Source organism: Brassica napus, chromosome A4 (assembly GCF_020379485.1).
Source record: "Brassica napus cultivar Da-Ae chromosome A4, Da-Ae, whole genome shotgun sequence".
NCBI lineage: Eukaryota > Viridiplantae > Streptophyta > Magnoliopsida > Brassicales > Brassicaceae > Brassica > Brassica napus.
The window spans coordinates 1346180-1374035 of NC_063437.1; the positions used below are offsets into that span (position 1 = coordinate 1346180).

Sequence of the window (27856 nt, forward strand, 5' to 3'; positions counted from 1 at the left end):
GTCCAAACTGAATTTCATAGATAACCGAACGGTTTCTATATCTGTACAACCAAAAACTAAAAACCTAACCGAAAACCAAGTATATATAAAGTCTTACCATTCAATTTGAAAACCAGGCTTTATCATTATTCATCAACCCATTAAAGATTGGGGTGATCTTGTGAACCAAAGCCCAAGCCCATACCTGACGTGGTAAGGTATTCCCCTATTAAAAACTCCATTGGCGTCATTTGTCTTCTCTGTTCCTCCCAACTTTTTTATTACACGAACACGAACAAAAGAGAACCCTAAGATTGTTCCATTGCCTTAAAACGAATCCAGAATCTCGTCAACGAAAGGAGCATCTTTTCGCATTTCGACCGTTCAACTAATCGAATTCCATGGTGGGTTTGCTCTCTCGTCGCTTCCTCTTGCCTCATTTCGAATCCCTTCACGCACGCACATATATAGATACCAGTAGCTAAAAGGCCTGTGCTTTATCATCTTTCATTGTTACTAAGCATCCTCATTTGATTTCTATTACAGGCTGGGAGAATCATTGCGCAGTTCATTGTGATGGGGACTGGGATCTTAGGTCGTGCTGTCTTTCAAGCTTATCGTCAGGCCATTGCAAGTGTGTTTCAACAATCTTTTATTACATCAAGTGCTCTTGTAGAAAGATCTGTTTTTTTTTTTCCAATTGTATTAGAACGGTTTATATGTTTCTGGATTGCTCTACTTGAGTCGAGTATATTGATTAGGAGGTGATTAAGACAAGGTGTTGTGTATGAAGATCTGCTTTTTCAGTTGAAAGACTGTTTTTTTTTTTTTAATATTTGTGGGTTGCTCTATTTGATAAGAGTTTAAGACAAGATGTTGTTCTATTAGAAGGGTTTATATGTTTTCCCTAAACAGATTGCTTTGTTTTAGTTGAGTATGTGACTAATTGTGTTTGTTTGTGTGTTAGCTTCATGAATCCAATGATGACTTTTTAACTCTTAGGAAGATCCATTTTTTCAATTGATATCATAAGTCCTACATATTTGTTTACTTCCGTTAGAACCGTTTATATGTTTCTTGATTGCTCTGTTTGATTCGAGTATATTGAATCGGTAGTTAAGACAAGGTGTTGTGTGTTTGTATTGAAGTGAGACTTCTCTTACTCAAGATTTTTTTTTTTTTTTGCAGATGCGTCTAAAACAGGCGTTGCGCAGGAAGCAATGCAGAACGCAGTACGTAAAGCAGGGAAAGCCATTAATGAGCAAGAGGCTAGGCAGATTCTCGGTGTAACCGAGCAGACCTCTTGGGAAGAGATCTTACAGGTACAAACATTGTCTCTTTCTTAGTCTGTCTAATCTAAAACTCTGTAGGGAATAAGTAAAATTGAGTTGGTTGGTTGGTTTATATGTTATTGTAGAAATACGACAAGCTGTTTGAGAACAACGCTAAAGCTGGGAGCTTTTACCTTCAATCCAAAGTTCTTCGAGCCAAAGAGTGTCTTGAAGTTGTGTACAGGAGCAACGGTACACCTAGTTAAGACTTTAATCTTTCTTTTTGACATATTCAGAGTTCTGGCTCTTTGTGTAAAATCAAAGGCTATAGCACTGTTCTTTGAGATGATATGTAATAAAACTGCAATAGTTTTCTTCACTCATTTTTCAGTTGATTAGTAGTGTCAAAGAACCTCTTAAACTTAGAATGGATTGTTCTTCTACGCGTGTATGTTGTTTCATTCCGAAGACTCCTTAGAGTTTTGTTTCTGTTTTTGATTTAGACTTAGATGAAATCTACAGTTTGTTATGTATATATAACCACTTCAGTGATTTAGTGGCTTATATAAATGTGTAAATGTATTAAGTTATGGGATGTGGTGTTAAGTGGAGTATAAGGACACGAATTCGACTTTCTGTAAGCAGAGATTCGACTTGTAGGCTTAGTTGTAATAGAATCTCAAGTCTTATCATCAACTTTCATAAAGAGATGATTGTTGTTTTTTTTTCCTCTGACACTGATCTCATCTTTGATTCGACTTGTAGACTTAGTTGTAATAGATTCTTGAATGTGAAATAAAGAAGACAAAACCACATAATTCATATGGTTTTTGTTTACAAACTCTTTCGACTGTGCCTCTACTTACTACTTTTAGACATCTCAAACCCGTTCTTAGCATTCTGATAATCCTCAAAAGCCGTATCAATCTCAGCCTGAGAACTCATCACAAACGGACCACTCTGAACCATAGGCTCACCGATCGGCTCCCCTGCAATCAACAGAAACCTCAATGACCTAGAACTTGACTTGTTCCACACGCTAACTAACTCCCCTGGTCCAAATACAACAACATGGTGCGCAGATATAGCTGAAGAGTTCATGGAGCTGAACACGCCTTCATCGCCTTCTAAAATGTAGGCGAAAGCAGTCCAGGATTCTGGAACGGCCTGGTGGGTTTGAGAACCTGGTTTGAGGGTGAAGTCAAGGTACATCATTGGTGTTGTTGTGTGGGAAGGAGATTTGATTCCCATTGAATCTCCGGCTATGACTTTGACCTCTACTCCATCTTCCTCTGCTCTTTGAATCTCTGAACCAGACAGTTCTAGGTTTTTTGGCTCCATCCTGTTCGAAAATCAATCAACACATGGTAAGATATCTTAAGATGATAATGAAGAAACTTGAAGAAACTTGTTTCTTTTACATTCTGTGAATGGAAGGAAGATTGATCCAAAGCTGTAAGCCATTGTTGACTTCTTGTTCCGGATATTCTGAATGAATGATTCCTCTTCCTGCTGTCATCCACTATCAAAATCAAAAGCCAAAATTGAGTAAAACTTAGAATCAAGAATTCAAGATCTGATGTGCTTAGTATTTTTTTTTTTCGTTTACCTGAACATCTCCAGCTTTGATTATACTTTTTTGACCTTTAAGATCTTTGTGAATGATACCCCCCTGCATAATTTTAAAAAATTTAAAAATTCATTAGAGTCAAGATTCAAGAAAAAAAAATTTTTTGTGAAGAAGATGAAAGAGTCTTTGGCTCACCTTTAGCATGTAAGTAAGACTTTCAAAACCTGCATAGTAGATGATACAATTACATAAGTCATTACAGAACAGAGAAGGCTTTGTGTATATGCGTGTGTAAGAAGTTATCTGTAATATTGACCTCGGTGAGGATGATCTGGGTATCCAACTGAAAGCGAAACTGATCAAGGAACATAAAACATAAATGGGTGATTTAGATTATTATCTATATAAATATGTAATCATGAATAAAAAGATATTTGTGCAAGGAAGAAATTTACAAGAAAATTCAACTAGCAACACGAATGGGTCTAGTAACTTCTGGTCCATCCTGAGTTAACCACACAAGAAATATTAATGAAACTATTGGATTTTCAGAAGCTATTGGATTTTCATAAATAAAACCTACTCTGTGATGGCGTTTCTAACAAGAGCACCTTCTCCTTCTTCCTGAAGCTTTACAAAAAAACTCTTGATTACCTGTCTCGTTACTCTATTATCTTCTGAAGAAGGAGACATGGTTATCAATGAAGATGATGATTGAAGTTCTGTTACTGTATTTTCTTAATATGGTGTGTGTGTGTGTGTGTGTTTGTGTGTATTATATATAGGATCGAGTGGAACAGGAAGTTGTAGGTGAAGGTGTCTGGAAGTGTGGTAATGATTCGTTCACATCTGTTTTTTTAACACTCTATGCAATAGGTTTACGATTGAGTCTAGACCCATGCAAAAAATAATAAAAAATACTATCACATTAATGTAAAAATGAGTACCAAATCTAATTTGATACTAGATTTTGATCCGCGCTTTCAAAGCGCGGGTTTATTTTTGTTTTTTTTTTCAATTGACAAATATTTAGTAAATGTCACATTTTCATATATTTGTGTTTTATTTTATAAAAGACTTAAAAATTTTATCTTTATTTATCGTATTGCATTTTAAATGACTATTTATGTTAAAAAAATTAAACTTTATTTTTTTAATGAATTAAGTTGGTATAACTCTGATAAATTAATTTTATTATGGGGTTAATATTTTAATTAAAAAATTATATATTTTTAATAAAGATTTATACTTTTCAATAAAATAATTTAATTATTTTTATGAATGCTTAAATTATATTAAGAAAAGAAAAAAATAATAATTAAGAATAGTTGAAAAAAAATTATTTGAACTTATACTCAATGGTCCAAAAGAAAAAAAAAGTGAGAATTGAATCTGATTTTTTAATAGGCCCAAATGGCCCAAGAGAGATTTGATTTGGGCTGGATCCAAAAATAATGACCTAATATAAATTTGTTATTAATATTACTTAATTGCTCTTAATGAAACATGCAATGTTAGTGAAAGAAACATGCTCCTAAGGTAATTATGACAATAGGATCCTGCTTTGATAGTATAGATATAGTTCATAACTCTTAATATCTTAACTCTTGAACTGCCGGTAATGTTCTGACAACGATTAAATGTATTTTCATTGCATGTTCACACTGCATTTAAATATATAGTAATTGATAAAAGAAAATGTATTTCAACCGACTCAAACCTAACTTTCTGATTAATTGAAACGAATAATGATATATAAAGAAATCCTGTTCGTTGTCATGCTACGTTTAAGTAACAAATTTGGCTGCTAAAACAGCTAATGAAGACAATTTAGAAAATTATTTTTCATTGTCAATTGTCAGGCTATATAAATACAAATATTAAATATCAGCAAACTGTACATCAATCACATGTCGTATATAAAATATGGTGGATGATTTGATGTCGGCTCGAAGTATGAACGTCCGTATTCTATTCAAGGGATATATAAAACACATTAAATATATGGATATGATTATAAAACCTAATAAAATAACTCCAAATATATTTTGAGTTTGTCCATACTAATCTTGAGACTTCTTGCGGCTGAAGGGAAACTGGCATCTTCTTAAACAATACAAAACTTCTGCCTAAGGAAAAAAATGTTTCAAAACTTTAAAAGCAAGCAATGAGAACACTGTATATGCACGATATGATCTGATGGCTGGGACCATAGCACACAACTTGTTTACTTAACCTATTGATAGTTATTGATTCTTGGTGTGTGAAAAGGTGAGAACAAAAGAAGATTTCACTTTTTAGGTGTACTGAATCTAGTTAGAAAGTCAAGACTTTTACAGCTCTTTTGTTTTGTGCTTCACCTATTTTCTACAACTATGGCTATGGGTTCCTCTCCCCCCACCACTACCCTCTCTATAACACATACATATTCCTTACACTACTCATGGTCTCATACAAAATTATAGAGAGAGTGAGAGAGAGAAGATGTGAACATTGTTTTTATATTGATTCGGCTTTATTTAGTATCTTCTGTTTATCCAAATGGCCATAATGGCCCACCCTTTTCCACTTGTTTCTCTAGTTTTGGCACAAGAACACTAACCAAAACGTTTGGTTTCTCACCTATTAGGTTCTTGGTTGACTTTCTTTATGAGACGGAAACAGAGAAAATTATTCATTCACACCATTCACAAATTGCGGAATTAAAAGAAGAATCATATGACGTGAAATAGCTTGACAGCAACAGAGATTCTGTTTAGTTTTTTTCCTCCACTTAATAAAGTCATAAGATATAACACTGACTTGTGTGGCAAGTTAGGTTTTCCAAAGCTTAAGACTTGGTCTTTTTGAGATATTTTCCTTTCAACATATAGAACAACATAAAGATAAGAAAACAAAACATGAACTCAGCATTCTCATAAAAAACATAGACACACAAGAATGCTAAGCAGCAAATTACAAACTAGAGAATTTTGATTTGAGTTCTTAGATATTTCCAGTAACTACACACATTTGTAGCCTTAAGACACATGCATTGCTTCCAAATGGTAAAAGAATCATGACCACATGAGTGATTCTAAAAGGAGTTTAGAAACAAGTAGAGTTCTTCTAGAGGACTTTAGTGAAGCTATTCCAGGAAGCATTTGAAGTTGGCTTCTTCAGCCAGATTAGGAGTAGTTCAAGATTGTTTATCATCCTCATCAATGTTTCTCTAAAATTCAAATACTTCACAGGACATTGTGATAGGGAAGGAGTTTTCAAAAGAACTCAGCACAAGCACACAACCCCCACATCTCTATATACAAAACTACATAATAGACTTGGGAAGTGATCAAGCGCTTTCTTTCATGACTTGGACCTTGCATTTGGGTGAAGCTCTGGGAAGACACAAAAGATCATTCACCAGACGACGTCTCTCTCCATCATCAACTCCTTTATGAGTAACCCTAACCATTTCAAGATGCGGTAATGTTCCCAAGAAACGCTCCATGTGACTAACTTCTTCACCAGTTCCTTCATACCCATTGATCTGCAGAACCTTCACTCCGGATGATGACAGAGCATCATACATATCATCCAAAGATAAACGTAGGTGCCACCCAACCTCCCATCCTTTTTTAACATAATGCCCTAGACCCTGAAAAACACGTTGGAGATTAATATCATTATAGATTCATGAATATTAGTACATAACTCTTTCTTTGCACCGTACCTTGATGATTAGAGTTTGTAGATTTGGCGCCTTGAGGAGAAGAGATGGAAGCAGTTTCTTGAAGATGTATGGACTGCCATGAGGTCTATCACTTCCCAGAGACAAGCTAATCAGATTGTTGAACACCGGTATTTCACCACCACGGTAATAAAGCGTCTGAAACACACAAACAAACACCAGAATCATCACTAGCCAATAAAAAACATTCAGGAACCAACTTAAAAGGGACTGTACTCTCACATCTAGAGCATCTGGAGATAAGGAGAGGATCTTGACATGTCTTATTCCCTTGAACAAAGTTGAAACATCACCAGGAACAAAACCAACACTGTCTGTAGCATTCTTGCGCATGATTTGATCTGCAGTCAACTGAAGATCAAGCCTAACTTCAACCAAGCTGTCCAAACTCAGATTCTCATACTTATCAGCAACCACATCAGAATACTCCAAGCAAACAAGCCCCGGAGTATCAAACGTAACACAAGGCTTAGGACCAGAAGTATCATCATCACGTCTGTACACAAATCTCTTAAGCGTTGGACTTGAAACAGACCCATCCCAATAGTACCACTTGTTGGATTCATGGACCCTCAGGTTCTGAAGGTTAGGGAAAGCTGATAGAATAGCTTCGAACCCAGGCTTAAAATAAGTAAACTCAACTGAGTCAAGAAAGAGAGTGGTAAGTGTCTGAGAAACGGCATCTGGAAAAGTACCATCATGATGAATGAGGTAGACTCTTCCGATCCTTAGGTTTACAAGTGCCTTGCTCTCAAGGTCACAGTACAGCAGAACAAAGCTAACGTACTTCAAGTCACCAGACTCACCACCAAAGGTTAGACAAAGTTCCGAGGCTCCAAGATCCATTACTTTATTTACCCACAGAGGTACGCGAACAAATCTTTCATGAAGATCTAAATGACTCAACTTGAAAGAGGCTTTCCTCACAGGAGACGAGTTCTTGTCTCGCGCAAACAGTACACTTTCCACGAACTCCATGAAAACCTTGGTTTGCCCTCGACCCATTTTGCGGTTTAGCAACAGAGAGTCGTCAAAGTCGAGGATAGGTACCAGGTGAAGAAGATTAGACCATCTCTTTGAGAGAACCTGTGTTAATAAAGCAGCCTCCTTTGTGGTAAGGAAGGACAAGATGATGCAGAGAACATCATCTGGTAAAGTGCTGATCAAGTCTCTGGAACTTGGGTTCGCCTTTTTGTTGCTTTCCATTATCCTACGAGGGCGAGAAGTGAATAAAGGAGCAGACTTTGATCTTAAAGGAGAGTACTTTGAGAGAAAGCCATGAAAGTGGGAGCTCTTACCTTCCAATGTAGTGACTAAAAAGCCTTAAGGCGAGAAGATGGGATTAGGGTTTAGGAAGCGGACGAGAAGCTGACGACTGGATCCTCTCTAATCTGGAGTGTGATCTTTACACAGTCTTCTCTGTTCATCGACCATACAGAGGATGTAAGAAGATGAGTAGTTCCTTTTTTTTTTCTTTTTTGAAACACCGAAGATGAGTAGTTCATCACTAAATGCAATCGGGTTATTGCGCCTTTGGGCCTATACCGTAATTACCGTTTAAATAATTTCGGTTTTTAAGGGAAAGGAAATACCTTAAAATAGCATTAAAATTTTTTTTGTCAATTCTAAGGATCAAATGACCAAAATATTTCATTAAAAAAATAAATATATATTTATACCCTTAGAGTTAATTAATCTAAACCTTAGGGTTTACAGTTAAGGAGTAGAGCTTTGAGATTGAGATTTAAAATTTTATAAAATAAAAAATAAATATTAAAAATAAAAAATTTAAAAATAGTTTCAAAAAGTATTTTCGAATTACAAAAAGAAAATTTGAAAAAATAAAATAATTTTTTTTTATATCTAAAGTATTAGGATCATTTTACCTATTAAATAAAATATTTTAGTCATTTTACCTATTAAATAAAATATTTTAGTCATTTTTCTTCTTGTGTTCTATTTTTGTGATCAAAACTTGAAAATTGTCTATTTAGGAGAATTGCCCAAAAGGAAATCAACATTTTTAACTGATATTGTTTTTATTGTATTTTTTATTTAGTTTATTGATCAACAAGATTTGATTGTCTTAAACTTCTTCAGTTATGTTTGCTGTTTGCATTGATGCTAAACGTCCAAAATATTACACATTCTCCATTTTATACTAAGTACCTTTTAGGGATAATGGTGCTCCAATATCATATCTATATTGTCAGAGGTTTGTGTTAAAGTTAGGATTTTTTTATTTTGATTTTTTGGATTTTGTTAGGTAGATCAGAATGGGTTTCTCTAATATGTTGGGGAAGTGGATAGCCGAGAAGGCCGAGAAGAATAAGATCAAAGTTCTTCAAGATGTAATAGACAAGCTAAACAAGGTAGTATGTTGTTCATTTGAAAGTTAAATACTTTTAATGTGACTTTTAATGTGGTTTGTGAAACTTATTTTTGTACTTTCTTCTCAGGCGCTTGATGCCATTGCAGAAAGCGAGAACGCATGCTTGAAAGATGCTGCCATAGAGCTTAAGAATTCAAGAGAATTCGGGGGAAGATATGAATCGAGTAAGACCAATCTATTTTATAGCAAATTATGACCCGTAATGTTTGATTTTTTTTTTAAAGTAACTCCACTAATTTTACATGCTTCAGCACATTTGGAAAGAAAGAAGGTATTCGAACGACATGCTAACGGCCATGCGGCTATGCGGCCGCCTCTTGTTGCAGAAGTAAGAGGTTTCATATTCAGCTTTTATTATTACATTGAAGGTTTTGACTTATCACCATGGTTTTTGTGAAACAGTTGGTTTTGTTCGAAAAATTAAAGAAGATAGAAATTGAAGCGTTGCAGAATGGAGATTTCACAACACAAAAGATTTTAACGAGGGGGCTCTGTTTCTTGTTTTAGTATCAAGTTTTTGTTGTTTTTATCTCTACAGAACCTATCTATTTTAAAACTCTGTCTAATATTATATATACATACCATATGTTCCAATAACACTGGTCAGTTTTCAACAAAAACAAAGTTGCTAATTACTTTACAACTTTGACAAGTATCCTTGACCAATAGACCAACTCCTATCCCAAGTTAGGGCTATTTTCTCATTTATGAAAAATCTATTTTATCATTAATATTGGCGAGTACAACTATATATGTAACAAAGAGTAAAGCTCAGTAACAGCAGATTCATATTACAAAACTAAAAACAATAAACTTGGGAAGTGATCAAACACTTTCTTCCATGACCTGAACCTCGCATTTGGGTGTAGCTATAAGATGCAAAAGATCAGTCCTGAAACGGTATCTCTCTCCATCATCAACCCCTTTAGGAGTAATAACCCTAACCATTTCAAGACGCGATAATTTTCTTAAGAAACGCTTCATGTGAGTAAGTTCGTCATGAGTTCCTTCATACCCATTGATCTCTAGAACCTTCACTCCGCATAATGACAGAGACTCAGACACATCATCCCAAGAAATAGGTTGAGTCCACACACTTTCACATGATCCTTCTTTAGCATAGTGCACTAGACCCTAAAACATACATTGGAGATTAGTATATATCAGTGTAGATTCAATATTTAGTACATAACTCTTTTTTTTTTTTGGACCATACCTTGATGATAAGAGTTTGTAAATTTTGCGAGTTGAGAAGCAGAGATGGAAGCAACTTCCAGAAGATGTATGGACTGCCACGAGGTTTATGATCGCTTCCTAGAGACAAGCAAATCAGATTGTTGAACACCGGCATGTCACCACCACGGTAGTAGAGCGTCTGAAACACACACACACACACACACACCATATCATCAGTAACCAATTAAAAAACAAAGGCTACACACTCATGAAGCTAAGTTAAAGGGACTGAACTCTCACAAACACACACACACACACCAGAATCAAATATTTTGTATCATCACTAACCAATCAAATTTAAAAAAAAAACAAATGCTACACAGTGATGAAGCTAACTTAAAAAGGACTGGACTCACATCTAAAGAATCAGGAGATAAGCAGAGGATCTTGACGTTCTTGACCCCCATGAACAAAGTTGAAACATCACCGGGAACAAAACCAACACTGTCTGTAGCATTCTTGCGCATGATTTGATCTGCAGTCAACTGAAGATCAAGCCTAACTTCAACCAAGCTGTCCAAACTCAGATTCTCATACTTATCAGCAACCACATCAGAATACTCCAAGTAAACAAGCGCAGGAGTATCAAACGTAACACAACGCTTAGGACCAGAAGTGTCATCATCGCGTCTGTACACAAGTCTCTTCAGTGTCTGACTTGAAACAGACCCGTCCCAATAGTACCACTCCTTGGACTCATGTATCCTCAGGCTCTGAAGGTTAGGGTAAGTTGATAGAACCGATTGTAACAAAAGAGTAACACTCCCAAACAGAACCGAGTCAAGAACGAGCGAGTTAAGCATCGGAGAGACAGAGTTCGGACGAGGCTGTGTAAGACGGATTCTAGAACCGATCCTAAGGTGTACAAGAGCCTTGCTCGTAAGGACTCTGAAAGGCATAGTAAAGTTACTGTTGTAATCTAAGCGTAGCGTAAGCTCCAAGGCACCGTGATCTATTACTTGCTGTATCCACCGTTTAACGATGCGTCTTTCGATATATTCATTGCTTAACCTGAGGGAGACTTTCTTGACCGGAGAAGACGAGTTATTGAACCGCCGGGACAGTACACTCTCCACGAAGTTCTTGAAAGCCACGAGTTTCACTGGACCTACTTTGCGATGGTTTGATACAGAGTCGTCGAAGTCGAGGATGGGTACCAGTTGGAGAAGATTCGACCATCTCTTAGAGAGTAACAGAGTTAAAGCAGCCTCCTTGGTCGTCAAGAAAGACAAGATTCTGCAGAGGATGTTATCGGGTAACTTGCTGATCACGTCTCTGGAACTTGGGTTCGCTTTCTTGTAACCTTCCATTTCAAGAAAGGTCCGCTCGAGAGAGCGATCCTACACAAAGAGTTTTACGTGAGAGAGAAGTAAGTAAAGGAGCCGACTAACTTTAAGCGGAGCTATGAAAACGAGACCTCTTACCTTCCAATGGTATACCTAAAAAGCTTTTCAGATTCTTGAGACGAGAGGATGAAACAGAGTATATGAGAAGAGTATGTGAGAAGAGGATGAGATGAATATTTGAGCGCTAAATGAAGATTATAATGTAACGATATTTAAGTATTTTAGGAGAGTTGACAAAGAAAAACAATTGGGGAAATCAATATTTTTTTGGTCTAAGATGATTTTTTTTTACATGACAAATGGTTTTTTTTTTTTGGATAATTTTGACAAATGGTTTAATTTTGAATTTTACAACTGTATAGCTCTCATGATTTCTACAACTGTACCGAATGTGATTTCTTTCTCCACGAGGTATGTGCCAACTTTCCTCCAAAACTGGACCATGCGTTGTATAAGCATTCTCTTTTTCATAGACCTGAGATCTCTAGACAAACACTACTTCTGTTACTATGGTGATTGTTAAGTGTGTCTCCCAAAGTCAAGTGGCAGGTGCAGAAAAGCCAGAACTCCATTCATAGTACAACAACAATGGCTAATGTGTGACATGTTAAAAGCCAAAAGTGAAGATTTTCGAAGATTAACCAAATATCACAAAGATAAAGAGAGACCATCATCTTTAACCATTCAACCAGATTCACACTGATTAAATTTCTTTAACTTATAGTTTAATAAAGTATAATAAATAATAAACAGTAAGATTAAAAAAATATATAACTAATATAATTTTTTTAAACACATACAAACCTAACACAACATAGAACATGTGTTAATTTGTTATTTATGGGAAAGATGCAGTAATAAGTTAATAACGATGTTTAAATAAAAAACTATACTATTGTATTGTATATGGTTATGTAATTTTATTAATACAATAGTAGTTTAGTTTAGTAAAGTTAAATTTTAGTTTAAAATTTTAAATAACTGAACAAAATTTTAAATTATATAAAATAAAAGATGTTATTTGCAATATATAAAAAGTTGAAAAATTAATATATTAAGAATTAGGAGAGAAAATGAGGAAAATAATTAGAGAAAATCACAAATTTATTTTGAGTTTTAATCATTTCGAGGAGACAAATATGTAAACCATTGGAGATGGTTTAAGGACACTTCCGTTGACATGATTTGAGGGAATATCTCAATAATTAAAATAATAAAATAAATCGAAAAGTAAGAAAAAAGAAGTAAATTGTTCAGAACTAATATGTCTAAAAAGACCCACTAGAAACTCAATAAATTATGTTAGGAACACATGGCAGAAAACCATTGATCAATTTTTCAGAAATATAAATGTTTAGTTACATAATTTCACTATATTAAAAATAATAATATTAAAGTTTCAAATTAACAAACAAACTTTAAGTCAAACATAGGATATGAAAAAGCATTAACAAACAAACATCAAGTCTAACATACTAGCATAATTGTGATAACATTTGAAAATGATCATTAACAAACAAACTTGAAATCAACTATTTTCTTCTGGTCCTTCCCTTTATTATTCACGCCTCTATCTGACGAAACCAAGTTTAGTATGAAGTTCACTGACAGTTGGCTTTTCATCTTGATTCTCAAAGAGCATATACGCTTCAACTGCACAATTAATGCACTTTTCACTATCTCATGAGCAACATAAAACGTAGTGACAAGTTTGTTTGATTCAGCTGTACTTTTATATGTTGTCATGTCGATACCCGCCTCATCTTTATCTAAGAACTTAGCTGATTATCACAAATGTAGAGATTTCACAAGCTGTGGAACACTCTATGATTGTTTCAACTGTGAACAAAACCAGTAAGTATGATAAGAGTGAATAAAAAATCAAGAGAATAGGAAGTTGACAACCTCGATACAAGTCTTAAAGGTAGCACTGCTCTTTTCATAATTCTCGATCTTGAAGTAACCAAGAGCCAAAACTAGAAGAGACTTGTGTGGTCAATCACAATCTTCAAGATATTCTGCATACAACCACAACAACAAAATGATTTATGGATTTTGCACATAACCACAACAAAAGGAAGATTTATGGAACTTTGAAGAAGAAAAGACTTAAAAAGATACACTCACCCTCAAGCAACTCTATCCCATGTTGAACGTCATTGGATTTAGGTGAGAGAGCAAGGACATAGGCATATCGCAAACGTGTTTTCATCTTGTCTTCATAAACTTTGGCTTTTTCATATTCTATTTGGCAACTAAGTCATGAACCTCAAACTTAGATTCAAAATTTCCAAGTCCAACTAAGAAAAACTCAAAGACGCGACACAAAACACAAAGAGAGAAACTTACACTGATGATATTCCCATCAGAATGTGGAACGTCATCCCCATTTCTACCGCTGATGAAGAAAGATTCTACGGCTTCCACAACACCTCCGATCTCCTCGCCGTCGTCACTCATGGTTTCCTTTTTCTTTAAACAATTTGTCGTTTATTATTTTATGTATTTTTTAAATATAAGAAATCATCAATTTATTTCTCTTTCCATAATTTCAACATTAGTTACCATAAATCATTATTTGTAATAATTTCAACAATTAGTTACATACGTTTGTAGTTTGAACACTTTAGTGAATTTTGCTTATGTGTCGATCATAGGTGACTAATTGTTGAAATTATGGTACATAACAATTTTGTTTACTTTTAAATAATATTACAAATAATAATTTATGGTAACTAGTTGTTGAAATTATAGAAAGAGAAACAAATTGATCATTTTTTTATATTTAAGAGTTACCATAAACTAACTAATATTTTATATTTGGCAAGTGATATTAATTGGTTATAGACTTACTTTTTATTTTTAGATCTAATTAAAATAAATAAAAATTAAAAATTATCGGCCAATCAAATTATAACAATTTTGTAAGAGCTCACCTATGATTGACACTTAAGCAAAAACTACTAAAGTGGCTTCTCAATTAATATATATAGTATGATTATGATATTTTTATTTGGTATCCTTTGATTAGGTTTGATAGTTTTTTTTGAGAAAGGTTTGACAGGTTGTGTTTTAAGTTTTGGTTTGGCTGGATTACGATTTGGTTTCTTTTTGGATTCCTTCAGCTAAAATAAAAAGTTTGTTTTGCAGATTGTAAGTTTAACTAAACGAACATGTGAACAACATTTTCGTTATCTATGCATAAGATCACGTATATTCATATTATTTTGTAATGCTTTTCAAATTTAGTAAAGAAACAAAAAGTGCAATAAAACATCTTAATATCTGCTTAGATTTATCTTAATATTTGCATATAATTTTTTGTTTGAACCAAATTAAAACACTGACCACTTCTTTTTTATTAAAAATAATTGTCTTAGACCTCTATATGAACATAGACACACGACAATATTACATTCCTCACAATACCATATATAGATCAGTGCCAGAGCATCGTAGCCATTAATAATTTGGTTCTAACAATCAAACTGTTAATAGAAAAATAAAAGGAGATTGTTACCTTCCAGCAACTCCCCTTGCTCCCGCCACTCCTCTAGACGTTCGGCCCCAGGTCCTTCAACAACAAAAGGATTTATGGATTCTGCACACAACCACAACAAAAGGAGGATTTATGGAACTTTGAAGAAGAAAAGAAAAGGATACACTCACCCTCAAGCAACTATATCCCATGCTGAACGTCATTTGATTTAGATGAGAGAGCAAGGACATAGGCATATCGCAAACGTGTTTTCATCTTGTCTTCATAGACTTTGGCGCTTTCATATTCTATTTGGCATAACTGAAGATTAAAACAAAATGTTAGTTGCGGAATCAAAAACAAGCTAAGTCATTAACCTCAAACTTAGATTCAAAATTTCCAAGCCCAACTAAGAAAAAATCAAAGTCGCGACACAAAACACAAAGAGAGAAACTTACACTGATGATATTCTCATCAGAATGTAGAACGCCATCCCCATTTCTACCGCTGATGAAGAAAGATTCTACGGCTTCCACAAAACCTCTGATCTCCTCGCCGTCGTCACTCATGGTTTCTTTTTTCTTTAAACAGTTTGTCGTTTATTATTTTATGTATTTTTTAAATATAAAAAATTATCAATTTATTTCTCTCTCTATAATTTTAACATTAGTTACCATAAATCATTATTTGTAATAATTTCAACAATTAGTTACCTATGTTTGTATTTTGAACACTTTAGTGAATTTTGCTTACGCGTCGATCATAGGTGACTAACTGTTGAAATTATGGTACATAACAATTTTGCTTACTTTTAAATAATATTACAAATAATAATTTATGGTAACTAGTTGTTGAAATTATATAAAGAGAAACAAATTGATCATTTTTATATTTAAGAGTTACCATAAGCTAACTAATCTTTTATATTTGGCAAGTGATATTAATTGGTTATAGACTTACATTTTCTTTTTATATCTAATTAAAATAAATAAAAACTAAAAATTATCGACCAATCAAATTATAACAATTTTGTAAGAGCTCACCTATGATCGACACGTAAACAAAAATTACTAAAGTGACTTCTCAATTAATATATACTAGGTGATTTTTTCGTGCTCATGCACAAATATAAACATTTTTAAAGTAAATATATTACAATAATTGATTGCTACTTACTTTTAATTTTAAATTAATTTATAATTTATATGCATCATTTGTATTAATAATATTATGTTATTTTAATTATACATATGATTTTATATATGTTATATCTAATCGATTTTGTTGTTTTTCATTCGATTTAGTTATCATTTGGGTAAATTGGATTACTTCTATGAATTCAATTGTAATATTTTTATTCCATATATTAAAATTTTGGTTAATTTCTTATTTGCATTTAGGTGATTATTGTCTTAGATATGTGAATATATTTTATGAATATTATGTATAACTTAAGATATATTGTGCTTAAAATGAAAAAAAAAACTAAAGTGTCTGATTCCAAATTACATAAATTAATATATCGAAACGATAATATTCTAAAAGGAAACTAAATAAAATAAATAAGTAATAGTATTTCAAATGTAAATTATTTCATTAAGGGTATCAGTGTAATCAACCATCGTGAGCGTTAATGTGAGAGCGACATATAGGAAACTGACTTCTCAAATAATATCATAGAGATAGTATGATTATGATCTTTTTATTTGGTATCCTTCGATTAGGTTTGATAGTTTTTTTTTTGAGAAAGGTTTTATAGGTTGTGTTTTAAGTTTTGGTTTGGCTGGATTACGATTTGGTTTCTTTTTGGATTCCTTTAGCTAAAATAAAAGGTTTGTTTTGCAGATTGTAAGTTTAACTAAACGAACATGTGAACAATATTTATCAAGTATATTCGTATTATTTTGTAATGCTTTTCAAATTTAGTAAAGAAAAAAAAAGTGCCATAAAACATCTTAATGTTTGCTTATATTTATCTTAATATTTGCATATAATTTTTGGTTTGAACCAAATTAAAACACTGACCCCTTCTTTTTTATTAAAAATAATTGCCTTAGACCTCTATATGAACATAGACACACGACAATACTACATTCCTTACAATACTATATGTAGATCAGTGCCAGAGCATCTTAGCCATTAATAATTTGGTTCTAACAATCAAAATGTTAACGGAAAAATAAAAGGAGAAAGTTACCGTCCAGCCACTCCCCTTGCTCCCGCCGCTCCTCCAGACGTTCATCCCCAGGTCCGTCAACAACAAAAGGATTTATGGATTCTGCACACAACCACAACAAAAGGAGGATTTATAGAACTTTGAAGAAGAAAAGAAAAAGATGCACTCACCCTCAAGCAACTATATCCCATGCTGAACGTCATTTGATTTAGATGAGAGAGCAAGGACATATCGCAAACGTGTTTTCATCTTGTCTTCATAGACTTTGGCGCTTTCATATTCTATTTGGCATAACTGAAGATTATTAGAAATTGTTCGCATTGGATGAACTGTCCCTGACGTAAAAAGAAATCAATGAGTTGTCTATTAGGTCGATGACCCCACCAAACATTCATAAAATTACTCATTATTCTCACCAATTATTAAAAAGTGTTTTATTTTCTAATAATTTTGTAACAAAACTTCCCCACTAGATACTCGGTCCTAGTTAGTAGTACTATAAACATATAATATACTTTATTATCCATGTATTTAACTATTTAAGACAATGAAATAACTCTATATACATTTCTATTTTCTCCCAAATTCATTAGATTTATGCATTAAATTATATTTGTAACTAGAATTTTACAAGTTTTAATATAATTCTTAAATAACTAAAAAGATGACAAAATAGTTTAATAAGTTTAAACTAATTAATTCCATTTGGATTTTTATTATTTATTATTTACATTTGATTTGATTAAAAAATCATTTGAATTTGATTATATTGAAAACACATAGAAAACAACCAAAAGTCAATCGATTGACCGTAACTAACTAAACGAGCAGGCGGTGAAAATAAATAGGTGACTAGAGGTCCAGGCAAGTCTGGGTTGTGTATCGTGTCTCACGTCGATTTTTCTTTTTTTTTCACTTTTTTATCACGCGCGTGCGTGCGATAGACTTACCATAACAGACCAACGAACCATACATTAAAACCCTAGCTTAGACCTTCCTTCTTATACCTCTCTCTCTCTCTCTCTCCTCGTCCTCGTCTTCGTCGGTCATCTTCTTCCTCCTCGCCTCTTCGATTCACCGGAAAATTCTTGACACGCCGACTGTTCCTCGAGGAATCTGTTGCTGAATTTTCCCGATGGATCTGTCCAACCTCGCAGTAATCATCGCTGCGGCTGCTTGCAGTCCCAATCCCGACGAGCGCAAAGCAGCTGAGCAGAGCCTTGATCAGGTTATTGTTCTTCTCACCTCGATTTTTGTAAAATTGGTAGAGAAGTAGGCGTATCGGAACTAAGATTGACTTGATTAGACTGTGGTCAGCAATTTTCTCTGTAGATCAATTTGGTTTAATCTTGAATCGATTTTGCAGATTAAGCACACACCGCAGCATTTGATAAGAGTTTTGCAAATTGTTGTTGACGGTGGATGTGACCCTGCTGTACGCCAAGCTGCTAGTATCCATTTCAAAAACTTCATCGCTAAGCACTGGGATCCTCATTCTGGTAATTTTAATCGTTTTGGAGGATCTTGAAATAAACTAACCAGACTTGTTAGTCATTCCTTTGTTTTTGTTATGCAGGTGATCAGAGCAAGATCTTGCCAAGTGATAAGAATGTTGTTAGGGACCAGATTCTTGTATATGTATCTCAGCTTCCTCCTATTTTGAGGTAGCAGCTATTGTACACCCTGCAGCGCTAGTTAAGAAAATGCCTTTTCTTTTGCAGTCAAGCTTTGTGCTCAATAGACTGATATGTTTTGTGTTATGTAGAGTGGAATTTAGTTATGCATATACGAGAAAGCTTACCTCTGTTGTGTTGGTCCTTATTTTGAGCTTGTTATTGGTGTTTGTGATGCAGAGTTCAAATGGGAGAGTGCTTGAAGACAATAATTTACGCTGACTATCCTGAGCAATGGCCCCATCTCCTGGACTGGGTGAAGCATAACTTGCAAGATCAACAAGTTTATGGAGCCTTGTTTGTGCTGCGGATTATGTCTTCAAAATACGAGTTAGTTTGCTTTATGATTTTTTTTTTACTTATGTTATGAATCTGGCTGTCCTGAATGACCCATGTGCTTAGAAATTATACTTTTTAATCACTTTATCCGAGATTCTTTACTCAGTGGTGCTTTTTACCTCCACTCTGGCTTCCGAAAAGGCTTGTTTGCACGAGTGATTTGTAGATTGTGTCTAGTCTTCTCCTAAATTTCTGTAGCTGTCTCTTGCTTATGTTGCAAACTTCACATTCTTGAACTTACAAACCGTGGCATAATTATCAGTAGTAGACTATTAGAAAAGTAATGAGCATGTAGGTTAGTTGGAGTGACATATCTCTGTGGGTTTGATAGGGTCCACCATGAAGATTTGAGATTATCAGTTCTCTTATTCAAATTCAGGGCACTAGCTTCTGTTTTTTCTAGATAAAATAATTCATTTAGTATTTTTCCACTCATATTCCCACTTTCTGTTTATAGGTTCAAGTCAGATGAAGACAGAGCACCCATTCACCGGGTAGTCGAAGAGACGTTTCCACATCTTTTGAATATATTCGACAAGCTCGTCCAAATTGAAAGTCCTTCTCTTGAAGTTGCAGATCATATCAAGCTTATCTGCAAGATATTCTGGTCATGCATTTATGTAAGTTGTACATCATGTGGTATTTATTATGAACCGTTCTTTGCTTCTAGGCTTCAACCGTTCTTGTTTAGTGATTTATATATCTCTTTCATACTTCTTCTATCCAGCTAGAGCTTCCGAGACCATTGTTTGTTCCAAACTTTTTTAATGCTTGGATGGTTCTGTTCCTAAACATTTTGGAACGTCCTGTTCCCTTAGAAGGCCAGCCTGAAGATCCTGAGCTTAGAAAATCATGGGGATGGTGGAAGACCAAGAAGTGGGTTGCTCACATTTTAAACAGGCTGTACACTCGGTATGCAGGATCATGAAAACCTATCTACTCACTTACAACCTTAGAACTTTTTATCATTTACCTTTAAATAAACTGTTTAAAAACCCATAACAGGTTTGGAGATCTGAAACTTCAGAATCCAGAAAATAAAGCCTTCGCCCAAATTTTTCAGACGAACTACGCTGCCAAGATACTGGAGTGCCACCTGAAATTGTTGAATGTCATTCGTATCGGTGGATATCTTCCTGACAGAGTCATCAACCTAATTCTTCAATATCTAAGCAACAGGTCGGATATTCTCTATGGCATACATACTTGTGATAATATTTAGAAATTTATTTGCATATGAGTACTTTGGATCTATTAAATAACAAAATTACACGATAAGTCCCTGGGGAGAATCTTTTTGCTTTATTGTAGAGTTTTTAGTTAATCTATATATACCTTTTCTCACAACCGTGATCACAGCCACAGTTAGAAATATTAAAATGTGTCTAGACTGCGAACTCGGAATGTGTACCACTCAATTTTATCTTTACAAAGTCTTGGGTAAAATTTCTAGTTGCAGTTTCTATTTTTTCCTTGAAAACTGATAAAGGCTTTGTCTGTATCTCGGTTCCTTTTATCATGTTTGGTGTACCAGTTTTCTTATTGAGTTGTTGTGTCTCTATGTAGTATCCCGAAGAATAGCATGTACACCTTACTGCAGCCCCACCTTGATGTTCTACTATTTGAGATCATTTTCCCTCTAATGTGCTTCAATGATGATGATCAAGTACTTTGGGATGAAGACCCGCATGAGTATGTGAGGAAGGGTTATGGTATGTCCTTGAAGTATTCTTCGTCTTGTTTTGATAATCCTAAAACATGCTTTTTTATAATAGCATTACTTGCTCTACAGATATAATTGAAGATCTGTACAGTCCCAGAACTGCATCTATGGACTTCGTGACTGAGCTGATCAGAAAGCGTGGAAAAGACAACTTCCCAAAGTTTATACAGTTCATTGTGGGCATTTTTAAGAGGTACCCTCAAACTATATCTACAATTATAGAAATTGATCTAATTATACAATTGCGACATGATATAATTATCTCTTTCTCTGTTTTAGATATGGTGAAGCACCCCTAGAACAAAAGCCCTATCGCCAAAAGGATGGTGCTCTGCTTGCTGTTGGGACACTCTGTGATAAACTTAGGCAAACCGAACCCTACAAATCCGAGCTGGAGAATATGTTAGTGCAACATGTTTTTCCTGAATTCAGCAGCCCAGCTGGTCATCTTAGAGCCAAGGTTTTAGTCACTGCTTTTGGTTGTTTGGACCCCCTTCTCATTTTTTTCTGTTATGAAAATAACACCTCTATTCATTTTTATTTATGCATTTGTTTACGCCACCTTCTCATTCGTTTCTGTTATGAAAATCATACCTAGTCAATTAATTCATCTTTATCTCCAAATGCTACTACTACTTTGTGAAGTCACTGTGACTGAATATCTTCTTCATCACTATCCTGTGATGTTTCTTGATGGATGATTTTTGTGGGGTAGGATATACCTGCTTAGGTGTTACTGTTGACTAGTTTTTGTTCATCCTTACCTTTCTAGGTGGCTGTGACATTGATTTCATCACATGGATCCCGACTTGTCAAGCTTATTTCTCAACATATTATATCTTCTGTGTAGGCTGCGTGGGTTGCAGGGCAGTACGCGAACATTAATTTTTCAGACCAAACCAACTTTTCGAAGGCACTGCATTGTGTTATCTCTGGAATGCGTGATCCAGAACTTCCTGTTCGGGTGGACTCAGTTTTTGCTTTGCGTTCATTCATTGACGCCTGCAAAAGTAAGTATTACACGACCCTCTCTTCTTAAGATTTCTTGCCCTTTTCCATATTTGGGCCTTTTGTACTTAACGTGGATTTATCTGTCCTGCAGATTTAGATGAGATCCGTCCAGTTTTGCCTCAACTTCTTGACGGTACGCTTTTGGAAGGGTTTTGCTGATAGTTTTACTTACTCCTTTTTCATTTCGTTCAAAAGCTAAAACCTAGCATCATGTTAACCAACTGAAATAATCGGTATGGACTTGTGCTATGCAGAATTTTTCAAGCTAATGAATGAAGTTGAAAACGAAGATCTTGCATTTACTTTAGAGACTATCGTGTATAAGTTTGGAGAGGAGATTTCTCCTTATGCTTTGGGTTTGTGCCAGAACTTGGTAAGATAATATTCTGTTGTGTCCTCATTTTGAGTATAATTTTGCTTTTAGCACTAATAACCCTATTCTTGTTAATAACTTCCAGGCCAATGCATTCTGGAAGTGTGTCGACACTGACAACGGTGATGATGAAGCTGATGATACTGGTGCATTGGCTGCAGTGGGATGTCTCCGTGCCATCAGTACAATTCTTGAATCTATCAGTAGTCTCCCTCATCTCTACGGTCAGATTGAACCATACTTGTTGCCAATAATGCGTAAAATGCTGACAACTGATGGTCAAGGTATGCATAGTGTTTTCCAGATCCCATATATATTTGCAGTTTTTATCTACTTCTTGTGTTCCTTTGAATGAATTACATTGAATGCATTGGGGTTTATGTAATTTGTAGATCTTAATCCAAACATGGTGATTTATTCACGTATTTTGTATGGACAGATGTGTTCGAGGAGGTTCTTGAGATCGTCTCATACATTACTACTTTTTCTCCCACGATATCGTTGGACATGTGGAGTTTATGGCCTTTAATAATGGAAGCACTCGTGGATTGGGCTATTGACTTCTTCCCAAGTATGAAACTTGCAGTTTTTTATAAAGTTTAATAACCTTTTAGTTTCTCTCTTTTGTTTGATCGTTCTTTTGAATTTCATTAGACATATTGGTCCCTCTGCACAACTACATATCCCGGGGGACTGAGCTTTATCTCACTTGCAAGCAACCAGATTACCAACAAAGTCTTTGGAGTGTGATTTCTTCGGTAAGCTCACTATAGTTTTATTCATAAATAAAGGAAATAGTTTATATTCGTTATTTAATTTGTTAATTCTTTACACAGCTTATGGCAAACAAGAATATTGATGATAGTGACCTTGAGCCAGCTCCGAAGCTATTAGGGATCGTGCTTCAGACTTGTAAGGGCCATGTGGACCAATGTGTGGAGCCTTACTTGAGAATCACATTAGATCGGCTACGAGGTGCTGAGAAATCTTCCTTTAAATGTCTTCTGATTGAAGTGGTAAGCAAAGTAGTCCAGTTAAATTGTGCTAATTGCTGCGTTGTTTAGATTCCTTTCGCAGAGTCAAGCTAAGTTGTTTTATTTCCTGATTGTCTGAATGTATTGCTCTAACACTCTTTGGGCAGGTTGCAAATGCCTTCTACTACAATGCCCCTTTGACACTGGGCATATTGCAACGCTTGGGTTTCGCAACCGATATTTTGACCATATGGCTCCACATGCTGCAAGAAAAGAAGAAGAGTGGTGCACATGCTAACTTCAAGGGGTGGGTGAATCTAATCTGAGTATCCTCTCATCTCTCTTATCTTCTCTTCACATTTCATTACAAGATAAACAATCTTCCTTTGCTTAAATTGCAGAGAGCATGATAAGAAAGTTTGCATCTTGGGTTTGACGTCAATTCTCAGTCTTCCAGCTGGTCAATTGCCCGGAGAAGTGTTGCCACCTGTATTCAGGGCTCTTCTTGAGCTTTTAGTGGCATACAAGGATCAACTTGCTGGTCAGTGCCTTTCACTGTCTCTGTTTTTCTTCTTCTTATAATAATAGACCCTCACTGATATTCCTCTTTGAACATGTACAACAGAAGCTGCAAAGGCAGAAGAGGAAGAAGATGAAGAAGATAGTGATGACGACAACATGGATGACTTTGAGACAGATGATGAAGATGATGAGGAGAATCCAGATGAAACTGATGAAAGTAAACTCCGCAAGCTAGCAGCACAGGTTTGTCTTCTAAACCCCTTTAAAATCAAAGCCTCTCAAGTGATTTTTCTTGAAGAAGGTATTACTATGCTTGTGAGTAGTGGTTCACTGTCGTCGCTCCCTGTTGTGCATTATCTTTATAGGCAAAGGACTTCCGCTCTTACAGCGATGATGATGATGAGTTTTCAGAGGATGATTATAGCGATGAGGAATTAGACTCTCCAATTGATGAAGTGGATCCTTTCATACTCTTCATGGATGCTGTCACAGGTACCAGAGATTTATCATGTATATTGATACATGGTATATCATCTTCTGATTTGCTATTCTATTATCTTATTAGCAATGCAAGCAACGGACTCGCTCAGGTTCCAAAGCCTTAGGCAGACACTAGACCCGCACTACGAAGGGCTCGCAAACAATATCGCTCAGCACACGGAGCAGAGAAGAGCTGAGATACTAAAGGAGCAACTTGAAAAGCAAGCGTCCACAACAGTTGCTTCCTGATTTTACTTGGCTGCATTTTTTGTTGTTGTGTTTGTAAGCCTTTTTATCCAAAAAGGAAGTAGAGAGGCTTATCTTAGGTGAGTCTGGTCGACTCTCAATCATGTCTCAGAGATATCAATCTCTGCCATCTCCAGTTTTGCATTTCATCATCATTTTTTTTTTCTGTTTTATCATCCCATAGACCAAAACATAAGAGTAAGACCATTTCTTTTTTTCTTTTCATACAGAACAGATTAACCCTTTGGAGGGGTGTTTTATGTTCTCCGATTGGGATTGGTGGCATATATTTTTTAAACTATGGGCGTTGATGTTTGTTTAATTATCATTTATGGTTGTAGCAGTTCCTTTATCTTGACTGGTTACTTAAATCGTTCGTTAGAGCCTGTATTCGTTTTGTGTTCGTTCTCAGCCATCGCCAGTTAAGCTGTAGTTAAATGGATATTCGATTGTGATAAACGGTCAACTTGTCCACTTTTGTTTCGCAATTATAAACTCGTTGTTTATGAGATTAGAAATCTAAATATTAAGTTATACTAAGGGCCTGACTGGTTTAACCGCAGCGGTTGCGGTTGCGGTTGCGGTTGCGGGAGTTTGCGGATGCGGGTGGTTGCGGTTTCTAGCGGTTTTAAGAGATTTGTACGACTGGTTATGCGGTTAGAAATTTGTGCGTTTGCGGGATACTTATGACTGGTTAACTACCAAATGCAGCAGCAGTTAAATAATAAATTAACAATATTTACATTTTATACAATTATAAAAATATCAAAAATAATAATATTATAATAAATATAAAATTTATATTTAGAAATTTATAGTTTAAATTTTTTAAAAATATAGAAAATATTTTTATTTTAAAGTTTTATAATATTAATTAAAATTTAATTGATATATTTTAGCATTTTTATAATTTCAGTTTAATTTTTTTATTGAATTTTTTTATTTTTGTATTTATATTGTTTTGGAAAAAAAATAATTTTTTTTTATCCTCCCGCAAACACCCGCAACCGCAAACGCTAGCTGGAACCAGCTTTTGAATTTATGAGGTTCAGAGCGATTTGGAGCGGTTTAGAGCGGTTTGAGCGATTGTTGCAAAACGCCAGCAACCGCTACCAACCGCAAAAGCTGCGTTTGCGGGTGGTAGCGGGAAAACCAGTCATACCCTAAGAGGCTAAATGGTAAGAGCCACAGTGTCTTAAGATAGCGTGGACATTTTGTTTTTTTTTTGGGTTCGGTTCAGTCAATTCATCTTTGGACTCTAAAAGATATATCATCGATTTAGATACTTATGAAATTCCGTTTGGTTTTCATTTTCCGGTTTAATATGGTTTGGTTTCTCGATTTTGGGTAAATGTGTCCAGGTCTATCTATCTTGAATATCTGCTTAAACCGTTTCTTGTATGCCAAGAGGCTTTGAGCAAATGGTTGCTGTCAACTCTGCTGCACTAGAATTCGACTCGAGTGCCACCACAACAGAGTGGGGGTTTTATATTTGACCCAGTGGACCCGATGAAAGAAATAAAAGAATATATAAAACCATCTAAAAGGATTCATTCTTTGATATGTCATAGGACAATGTGTGCCCTACTACGTTATCGGGTTCATTTTTAAAAACTTGGTGTTACTGTCGACATTTTCATTATTATTATACGTAAGAATAAGAAATACTATTAATGCTTGAATTCAATAATCAGTTATATTAGTATTGTCGACTATCCTTTCCTTTCCTAAGAATATATTCCTATTAGTTTTTGTTTTTCCATCAACTTGTGTCATGTTACAACTTTCTTTTCGGGGTCTTATGAACGTTTTGATTGGACTAGGTGCATCGAATTCAGTGTTCGTGAAATCGATGGTAATCTAAGGAGATGGAAACTTTTAAATATATAGAAAACTACTTTTAGGCCGTAACTGAGAGATAGACAAATATGATTATTTAGTTGACATAAAAAGAAGACAAATATGATTAAGAAGCATATACAAATGTATTTTGTTTAAAGTTGTTACACGACAGTGTACATGATAGTTTTGATCTACTAAATTCACATATAGATTAATCAATTTTTAAACAACATTTTTTTTTATTTACATGATTTTATTAGAACTTTAATTTCACAATCATAAGAATATATATAGCCGAGGAAAAAATTGATGGCTAAAACAAAACATCGGTGGTTGCTAAAAAGGGCTATATTTTCGATCATTTTGACACGATGCCAAAATATTTAAACTTTTGATATGCGAACCACTTCCAATTTGAGTGAAGAAGTTATTCTGTAAATAGATTTACTTCTAGAAAGTGAACCCACACATGACACATACTATACATTGTTAGTATGAGTGTATTTTCTTTTATGATTTGCCAATAACTATAACTAGGTTAAGATCCGCGCCTTGCGCGGAATGAACATTATATATAAAAATTATTTTATGTATTAAATATTTTTACATATTATGAAATAATAAATATATATTGAATAATTAAAAGTCAGTAACTATTAAATATATAATTAAATTGGTGTGAACATATAAATCAATTTTATTAATCCAATTTTTTTTTAATATTTGATAGGATATGTAATTAAATTTAAATAATACTAACATACATAGTATATTTTTAATACTAATGTCTATTAAATGATGATTTCTACTCATATAGTTTTTTTTGATCATTTGTATCTTTTATAGAGAAAAATTTAAATTACTGATAACAAAATTTTTATTGTGAGATTAATAGTTTTAATAATTTATAATTAAAAAAAAATAAGTTGTCAATGTTCGTTCAAAACTTTTACCAAAAAGTTGTTCAAAGTAAATTTTGAAACTAAAAGATTTATGTATTTTATATGGTTTATAGTTTAATTTAAAACGATATATATATATATATCAATCTTAATAATTAATTAAATTATACTTTTCACTTATATAATTTTGTAATCATTTTAATGTAAGACTTTAAACAGTTTTAGTAATTTATAGTCGTTTTTCAAAATTCAAAATATAACATATACAAAAAAATCTAATTTTTTTTATTATATGGTTATTGTAGTTGTTTAATTTATTTAATAGTTTAAAATTAAACAAATATGATAGAAGATACACTAATTTTTATCAAATCTTTATTATTGAAAATCATTAATTGTCATATATACTTTAGCCACATTAGGCAATTTCGTAAATTTTATTTAAGGAAATAATGAAGTACATTAATAATGAATTTATTGTTAGTTTAATAAAAAAACTTATTATATAATTAGATGGACCAACATATTTCTCTAATGATTCTAAGAATCATCCTAGTGATGACATGTGGCTACAAAAAGAAGTTGTAATGCTT

At 34.2% G+C, this 27856-nt stretch overlaps 5 protein-coding genes across 6 annotated transcripts; 2 read left to right on the top strand and 3 right to left on the bottom strand.

Moving 5' to 3' along the window:
* Positions 1-144: 144 nt before the first annotated feature.
* Positions 145-1701, top strand: LOC106445146 (mitochondrial import inner membrane translocase subunit PAM16 like 2). Its single transcript, XM_013886657.3, has 4 exons — positions 145-383; positions 526-613; positions 1168-1301; positions 1397-1701. The coding sequence occupies exons 1-4, from the start codon at positions 381-383 to the stop codon at positions 1514-1516; spliced, it is 345 nt and encodes a 114-aa protein (XP_013742111.1). The 5' UTR covers positions 145-380; the 3' UTR covers positions 1517-1701.
* A 233-nt stretch (positions 1702-1934) lies between these two features.
* LOC106445145 (pirin-1) lies at positions 1935-3597 on the bottom strand. Its single transcript, XM_013886656.3, has 7 exons — positions 3404-3597; positions 3276-3325; positions 3137-3175; positions 3016-3044; positions 2860-2922; positions 2672-2772; positions 1935-2592 (listed from the first exon to the last, which is right to left on the bottom strand). The coding sequence occupies exons 1-7, from the start codon at positions 3511-3513 to the stop codon at positions 2109-2111; spliced, it is 876 nt and encodes a 291-aa protein (XP_013742110.1). The 5' UTR covers positions 3514-3597; the 3' UTR covers positions 1935-2108.
* Positions 3598-5719: 2122 nt separating this feature from the next.
* Positions 5720-8025, bottom strand: LOC106449111 (F-box protein At3g59150-like). Its single transcript, XM_048778324.1, has 4 exons — positions 7849-8025; positions 6773-7760; positions 6533-6688; positions 5720-6457 (listed from the first exon to the last, which is right to left on the bottom strand). The coding sequence occupies exons 2-4, from the start codon at positions 7754-7756 to the stop codon at positions 6152-6154; spliced, it is 1446 nt and encodes a 481-aa protein (XP_048634281.1). The 5' UTR covers positions 7757-7760; positions 7849-8025; the 3' UTR covers positions 5720-6151.
* A 325-nt stretch (positions 8026-8350) lies between these two features.
* LOC106449112 (F-box protein At3g59150) lies at positions 8351-12533 on the bottom strand. Of its 2 annotated transcripts, XM_013890921.3 has the most exons (4): positions 11603-12533; positions 10535-11518; positions 10159-10317; positions 8351-10076 (listed from the first exon to the last, which is right to left on the bottom strand). In XM_013890921.3, the coding sequence occupies exons 2-4, from the start codon at positions 11486-11488 to the stop codon at positions 9768-9770; spliced, it is 1422 nt and encodes a 473-aa protein (XP_013746375.1). In that variant the 5' UTR covers positions 11489-11518; positions 11603-12533; the 3' UTR covers positions 8351-9767. The 2 variants fall into 2 exon arrangements, with proteins under 2 accessions (XP_013746375.1, XP_048634282.1); XM_048778325.1 differs by lacking the exon at positions 11603-12533 and having other exon boundaries at positions 10535-11577.
* A 5611-nt stretch (positions 12534-18144) lies between these two features.
* LOC106445147 (importin beta-like SAD2 homolog) lies at positions 18145-24847 on the top strand. The gene is made up of 22 exons (XM_013886658.3): positions 18145-18406; positions 18545-18677; positions 18755-18842; positions 19032-19181; positions 19648-19810; positions 19918-20102; positions 20196-20369; positions 20757-20902; positions 20983-21106; positions 21193-21373; positions 21764-21923; positions 22016-22057; positions 22179-22297; positions 22383-22581; positions 22737-22868; positions 22952-23055; positions 23134-23313; positions 23439-23578; positions 23673-23812; positions 23897-24036; positions 24159-24285; positions 24359-24847. Exons 1-22 carry the CDS (start codon positions 18314-18316, stop codon positions 24520-24522), a joined length of 3084 nt encoding a protein of 1027 aa, XP_013742112.1. The 5' UTR covers positions 18145-18313; the 3' UTR covers positions 24523-24847.
* The last annotated feature ends 3009 nt before the right edge of the window (positions 24848-27856 follow it).

Excerpts from the sequence above, each read along its gene's own strand:
- LOC106445146 (XM_013886657.3), top strand. Across the intron at positions 614-1,167 it reads TTATCGTCAGGCCATTGCAA|ATGCGTCTAAAACAGGCGTT; the intron begins GTGTGTTTCAAC and ends TTTTTTTTGCAG. Across the intron at positions 1,302-1,396 it reads CTTGGGAAGAGATCTTACAG|AAATACGACAAGCTGTTTGA; the intron begins GTACAAACATTG and ends ATGTTATTGTAG.
- LOC106445145 (XM_013886656.3), bottom strand. The coding sequence starts at position 3,513 with ATGTCTCCTTCTTCAGAAGATAATAGAGTAACGAGACAGGTAATCAAG. Across the intron at positions 3,045-3,136 it reads CCCAGATCATCCTCACCGAG|GTTTTGAAAGTCTTACTTAC; the intron begins GTCAATATTACA and ends TCTACTATGCAG. Across the intron at positions 2,593-2,671 it reads CTTCCTTCCATTCACAGAAT|GATGGAGCCAAAAAACCTAG; the intron begins GTAAAAGAAACA and ends ATTTTCGAACAG.
- LOC106449111 (XM_048778324.1), bottom strand. The coding sequence starts at position 7,756 with ATGGAAAGCAACAAAAAGGCGAACCCAAGTTCCAGAGACTTGATCAGC. Across the intron at positions 6,689-6,772 it reads TATCTCCAGATGCTCTAGAT|ACGCTTTATTACCGTGGTGG; the intron begins GTGAGAGTACAG and ends TGTGTGTTTCAG. Across the intron at positions 6,458-6,532 it reads TACAAACTCTAATCATCAAG|GGTCTAGGGCATTATGTTAA; the intron begins GTACGGTGCAAA and ends CGTGTTTTTCAG.
- LOC106449112 (XM_013890921.3), bottom strand. The coding sequence starts at position 11,488 with ATGGAAGGTTACAAGAAAGCGAACCCAAGTTCCAGAGACGTGATCAGC. Across the intron at positions 10,318-10,534 it reads TATCTCCTGATTCTTTAGAT|ACGCTCTACTACCGTGGTGG; the intron begins GTGAGTCCAGTC and ends TGTGTGTTTCAG. Across the intron at positions 10,077-10,158 it reads TACAAACTCTTATCATCAAG|GGTCTAGTGCACTATGCTAA; the intron begins GTATGGTCCAAA and ends TGTATGTTTTAG.
- LOC106445147 (XM_013886658.3), top strand. The coding sequence starts at position 18,314 with ATGGATCTGTCCAACCTCGCAGTAATCATCGCTGCGGCTGCTTGCAGT. Across the intron at positions 21,374-21,763 it reads CTGGTCATCTTAGAGCCAAG|GCTGCGTGGGTTGCAGGGCA; the intron begins GTTTTAGTCACT and ends TCTTCTGTGTAG. Across the intron at positions 23,813-23,896 it reads ATACAAGGATCAACTTGCTG|AAGCTGCAAAGGCAGAAGAG; the intron begins GTCAGTGCCTTT and ends CATGTACAACAG.